The sequence below is a fragment of the Dendrobium catenatum genome, unplaced genomic scaffold (genome assembly GCF_001605985.2).
Source record: "Dendrobium catenatum unplaced genomic scaffold, ASM160598v2 fragScaff_scaffold_1595, whole genome shotgun sequence".
Lineage (NCBI taxonomy): Eukaryota > Viridiplantae > Streptophyta > Magnoliopsida > Asparagales > Orchidaceae > Dendrobium > Dendrobium catenatum.
This window is the reverse complement of record NW_021320057.1, coordinates 2,411,633-2,417,745: the sequence shown is the minus strand read 5'-3', so window position 1 is coordinate 2,417,745 and position 6,113 is coordinate 2,411,633. Positions and strand designations below refer to the sequence as shown.

At 33.1% G+C, this 6,113-nt stretch overlaps 1 protein-coding gene across 1 annotated transcript; it reads right to left on the bottom strand.

Moving 5' to 3' along the window:
- Nucleotides 1–56: 56 nt before the first annotated feature.
- On the bottom strand, nt 57–2,858 carry LOC110098532 (protein GAMETE EXPRESSED 2-like). The gene is made up of 3 exons (XM_020825398.2): nt 2,490–2,858; nt 893–1,228; nt 57–425 (listed from the first exon to the last, which is right to left on the bottom strand). Exons 1-3 carry the CDS (start codon nt 2,596–2,598, stop codon nt 70–72), a joined length of 801 nt encoding a protein of 266 aa, XP_020681057.1. The 5' UTR covers nt 2,599–2,858; the 3' UTR covers nt 57–69.
- Between the last annotated feature and the right edge of the window lie 3,255 nt (nt 2,859–6,113).

The following is a 6,113-nucleotide window of genomic DNA, read 5'->3' as shown; positions in this document are numbered from 1 at the left end:
CATGCTTGAAAGATTTTCAAAAACAAAAAAATCTCATCTATTAGTGTTCATTTTCTGATAATGAAAAATCTATACTGCAAGAAACCAACCTGATATGACTGTAAATGGAAGAGGAGAACCATTTAAGGTTTGATTATCACCATAAACATGTAACATGAGCTTTCCAGCAATGGTGGGAATAAACTCGATGAAAAAATATCCCAAATCGTTCCAAGAACTAGAAACGAAATTGAAAATCTCTGCTGTAGATCCGTTTGGATAAGATGCTGACAAAGTAAAATGATCACTCATTGGCATATCCACTGATGAGATATTATTTCCAAAAGCATCTTTAGGATATATCAGCAAATAAGTTTTGGTCCCAGCAACAGACTCCTCAGAAGAATCCATCCAAAAAGGCAGACAAGCAGATGGGTACATTAGTCCTTCAAATAGAAAGTTGCAGCAGAAATTAGCAAAAATATTGAGAAAGAATTAAACCTGAATAATAGTAATTAAAGATCTCCAACAAGACTAACTTCAAATGTAAGCAGCTTGCATTACCACGAAATTGGTAAAAGAGAAATTAGAATAGAAGAGAATGTTTTATGATAGTTTAATGTATGAAAATGTCCAAAATCATATAAATTAAGCTTTAACGAAGAAACCTTCAAATTTAATAGCTTCTAGCATACCTACCTTCAGCATGCATAAAAGATTGACAGAACAGGACAACGTGAATATTAAATGAAAAGAAGAGACTAAGGTTTCGTTTAGGACAGCTTTTTTGATGCTTCTTAAAGCTGCTTTATAATAAAAAATTTAAAAATTTTGTACTAAAAAGTTACTTTAAGAAGCAGCGAGAAAGCCGCGTCAAACGAAGCCTAATATGAGGCATGAGAAAAAAGCATACCAGCAGTAACACTGAAATGAAGTGACGAATCAATAACACCAGAAAAATCTTCAACAACAACCACAGAAAAGTTTCCAACTTGGATGGGTGTAAAAGAAATATTCCAAAACATAGGATTTCCGTCAAAGTAAGGAAATACAGCAGATATATATGAGCTATTTCCTTTCTTCCCACTCACAGAAACTGAGAAATGCATTTTGTATGTGCTGATGTTACCATTTAACGAATTGTTCAATAGCTTAATCTTAATAGTTGCCATGTCACCAGCTTTGTAAGTGGTTTTATCATCCAGCCAACTGACAGCGAAGCAAGGATTTGGAATTTTAACTCCAAAACCTATAATAGACAAATAATCACATTTAAAAACAAATAATGAAACTTTAACACCATTCATAGGTAATACTTGAAAAATGTTTTCAAATAGATAAAAATGAATAGATCTTCCAATCAAATGAAAGTGTTGCATCAGATTTCATTGAACTTAAAAGAGGAAATTCAAGAGTTTGGGAAATTTTGTTCAATACATCGGATCTTCCTTGGACCATTAGTTTTTTAGAAAGAGCAATAGAACAAAAATATTACATGACTAAATACACAGTGCATATCAGCTCACATATTAAATAGCTTATCAAAGAATTTCAAAGGAATTTATTTTTGTAACATTTACCCAAATAGAATGGAAAATTTTAATGACTGTGGAAACAATAAAACCTGTTCAGTCTATTCTACATAGGAAATTTAGCACAAATGTCATCTTTAAGGTGGAACATTGATTATGAAGCCTCAAAGAGCTGCTTACAAGTTAGCTAGAACAATCTTTTTAGGACAATCTAGCAGTTGATTACTTATCAAGCTTAATGGATTATGTACTTTGCTTTGGGTACAACTTTTTCTTAAGGATATTTGGGCCAATTAAGGCAAACTCACACACACGTCACATACGCAAGCTTTGAACCCAAAATCACTTGGTCGGTAACAGACCAAAGTGAGCAGCATCTTTGGGTACAAGTATAAATTATAAGAGAAACTTTAACCTGAAATTTAAGAGCACTCATAAAAATTACTGAGAAATATGTTTTGGCAATTTTCAAAATTCATGATGAAGCTTTGTTCCAGAATGTTGTAATGAATTTGTGGTCTCTTAACATAAAGATTGTTGCATAGCAAATCGCATCAAATAAATGAAATTCAACCAATAACTAAAAGTCCTATTCTAGAGATGTTATCATTCCTTTTCTTGTTCTCCATAATAAATACCACGCTATTCTAACAGACATTCATAGCTACTAACTGTTTGCGGAATGGAGCAGAAGTGCATGACTGCACATGAAAGGTGGGATTTAGATATTGTAAAACTCCTTATTTTTCATATTTTAAACATTTTCCCAAGTTTTTTAAACTACCTTTGCAGTAATGTAAACAACATACCCGGCAAAATTCAAATGGATCGGAAGCAAGTAATGCCATAACTCGGAAAAGACTAGAAAATCAACCGTCACAAGGTAAAATATCCCGATCATCAAAAAGCTCTCGAATTTTCAGAAATGTAAAAGGAAATAAATTATAACTTCACCAGAAAATTTCAAATCACACGCACCTCTTTCAGATGTAGACTGATATGCCTCTGTTAAAACTGGAGGAAAAACCAAGCGTTCCAACCATAATATAATGCAGCATAACTCGATCAAACGTCTCATTGAACCCATATTAGTAAGCGGATGTTTGGATACCGGATTTAAGCAGATTTTAGCAAGATTTTAGTTAAATCTTACCAAATAACCAGAAATTCCTCCTCAAATCTCAATGTAAAGAGTAAAGTTGGTCAGCAAATACTGATTGCGACTTTAGCCATGACAAAAAGGAAGATCCAGGAAAAATCTTGACTGGGTTATTATTTCAGTTACAATCTAGCAAGCATAAATGCACTACAATTAGCAGGCAAGCAGAAGAAACAACACTGCTCAAAGATCAAAAAATAAATAAATTACAAATGTTTTAGCATTTTTTCATCAAAATTTGTATAGAAAAGATAATCTAAAACTCACTAAGGGGCTGTTTGGTATGCGGATTTAGGCGGATTTACTATCTACCAACGGGATTTGAGAGCCACCGTAAATTCTCACGGCGAAATAAATCCTCCTTTCGCTCTTTTGCCGTAAATCCCTGGATTTATTAAATCCTGTAGTTCGGCGTGATTATACGGGATTGGCCGAACAACGCGTGAAAGGGAAGAAAATTTACGGCTTCACTTCGAGCGAGCTCCCGTCATAGCTCGATCAAAATGTTGTAACTTTCCATACAACGTCCGTCGACGTAGCGAAGTCGAACTGCAACAAGGACCGACGAAACGACTCGTGCATCTCTGCACCTCTGCGGAACAAAGCCGACAAAGCAACGACCGGACTAAGCTGGCTAAACTTATTTAATATAATTTAAAATAAATTAAGCAATTAATTAAATAAATTAAAATATAATTAGTTTCATCAAAATTACAGTATCTAATTAACTTTTTAATGATATTTCTAAATTTAAACTTTTTTTTAAATAGTTAGGTAATTTATAACTTAGAGTAATTAAAAAATATATAGATTAACTTAATTAATTAAACCTTAAAATACGAAATGATAAATATAAAAATAATTAGTATAAATAGAATAACTTACTTATATATTAAATAAATAATAATTACAAATAATTAAGAGATAATTAAGAATATAAGAATAATTAAATTATTAATGGATCGGGCGCATGGCCGTCGTATCATTCGCATCCGCCTGTTAGCAGCGAAAAGTTAACAGTAGTTTTTTATCACTAGAAGAACGCACTCGTGCCCATCGGTGCACGTGAATATAAAATTTAAAAATAACTCAACAACAACAACAACAAAACAAACATCAAGCCTTTATCCCCACTACGGTTGGCGGTGGCTACATGAATCCTTTGTCTCTCCATTTGTCCTATTAAAGTCAAATTCATTCGTTTAAAATCTAATAAAGAAAGGTCATTCCTAATATTTTCTAACCAAGTCTTTTAGGTCTACCCACCTTTCTTAACATAAGTCAAATCTAATACCTTACCTCCCTAACCGGGTCATCGCAAGGCCGCGCGTTTTCTGTGACGCAAACCATTCTAAGGCGACTTTTCTCTAATCTTAACTTTAACGGAGCTACTCCAACCTTTTCACGTATCATGCTACATTTCGTATCCTATCTCTAAGGGTAAAGCCACTCATCCACCTGAGCAATTCCTCATCTTCTGCCAACTACTTATACTTAGTCATTATCTTCTCTTTTAAGGCCAACATGCGGCCCATAAAGCATTGCACGGCCTCACTATCCCATCCTAATGAATTTTTCGCGCTAAGTTGAGGGGTACATTTTCTCATCACATAACAAAGGCCAATGCATTCCTCCTCACTTCAACCATCATATAAAAAATTAATTTAATGATAATATTAAAGATATACTATTGAAATTATTCTGATGAATATAATAATTTTAATTATATTGAAAATCACATGAAGTTAAGATTATTGAATATGTGAGGTATTATATAAATAATAATATCCAATTTAGATTTATAATAGAAAAAACAAAAAAAAAAAAAAAAAAAAAACATTAAACTTTATTTCAATTTATATTTGCAAAGAATCTAAAGAGTTTTTATCTTGAAGTAAAAAAATTTCAAGTTTAAAAAAGAATTGAAAAAATCCGAACAGCTGTCTCTTGAAATATTGTGTGTTATCATAATATTATATTTTAAAAAGTATGATATAATAAAGGAACATAAATTACTGTGGTGGGCACTGTTGAGATTAATTGGAGGGCTGTGAGGTGGGCGTCGGCTGCGAGGCGACATGCAGTAGCAAGTTCGGATAGGAATCTAGATAGTGCGTGTCGTTCGGCGGAGTCGCCATTTGACAGTCGTAGACTAGTTGGAGTTTTAACGCGTACCTTGGCGCTAAGTCGTAGTATCTGGACGCCGATAAAACTAATGTAGACATATTCATGTAAATTTTCGCTGCTTTATCATGGCAGATCGTACATTTTTTCCTCAAGAGGGGTTTGTTTTAGAATCGAATTCTTTAAAACACATCTTTATTAAACAAAAAACCTATTATGAAAATATAATCCATTGGGAGATTTTTGCATTGCGTATGCTTGCTTAAGTTTCATTGCATAAATAATTAGGACTAAAAAAAAATTATCCAAAATGAATTTGCTATTGAGCAGCGGAAATGAAAGGAATGAAAATAAAGAGTAAGAGAAAATAAGGAAGACAGAGTGGTAGAGGAAGATGAGGTAGTGAAAAAAGGAGAAGAGAAGAGTTAAGAGAAAGAAGAGAAGGGAGAAAATAAAATTGTGGCAAGGGATACAAAGAGGGCAGGAAGAGAGTAAGTGTGGAGTAGAAGAAAATGTGGTATTAAAGAATTTATCCTGTGCGTGAGAGACGGGCCTCGGTCGGTATATTGACCATTCTGAATGCAAGGATCTGATTGGATGAGAGCTGAGGTGGTTCGATATGAAAGAGATCAAAGCTTCTTGTAGGTCGGTAGGAGGTCCGAGCATTTTATTCAAAAGCATTAAATGCATGTCGGAATATAAATTTTTAAATTAATTTCATATAATTAATTTTTAATTATATTTTCATTCAGATAATATATTTATCCTTCTTGGTTTCCTATTAATTATATTTATAATTATTGAATAATATTAGCAAAAACTATACATTTTCCTTACATAATATTAGCAAAAAAGTCATTTATCAAAAACTATAGTTTAAGAACATTTTATTCACTTGCCGTCCTCGAACTCTACAACTAGCCAAACAAAGGAATAACCCTAAAATAAATAAAAAAAAAAAAACCAAGCGGTGAATTTTGAGATATGTCTATAAATCCCGAAAGTCATCGATTTAATAAAACAATGAGATCAGCAGTAATATTGAATGCGGAACTCATCGCGACAATAGCATTACGTATAGTATGAATCTCGGCAAGATCACCGTCTCTTGTCGGGGCTCTTAGCATGTATTTGGGCCTTCCAAAGAAACATCCATAAATGCATATAAGCATCTAAGTAGTCACATAATGAAAATTAGTGCGGTAAATGCAGAATAAAAAGTACAGATTAATTACATGATATCTCTATCGTCAGCCTAATCTCTGAGGAGTAATAATGATGATGATATGCTATTTGTCGACTTAATATTTATAGGTGCT

What these genes read in the sequence shown, in the direction of transcription:
- LOC110098532 (XM_020825398.2), bottom strand. Translation starts at nt 2,598, where the DNA reads ATGGGTTCAATGAGACGTTTGATCGAGTTATGCTGCATTATATTATGG. An exon ending in TCAGTCTACATCTGAAAGAG is followed by an intron (nt 1,229 to 2,489) that starts GTGCGTGTGATT and finishes TGTCTATTATAG; the next exon opens with GTTTTGGAGTTAAAATTCCA. An exon ending in TCATTTCAGTGTTACTGCTG is followed by an intron (nt 426 to 892) that starts GTATGCTTTTTT and finishes TTCTATTTGAAG; the next exon opens with GACTAATGTACCCATCTGCT.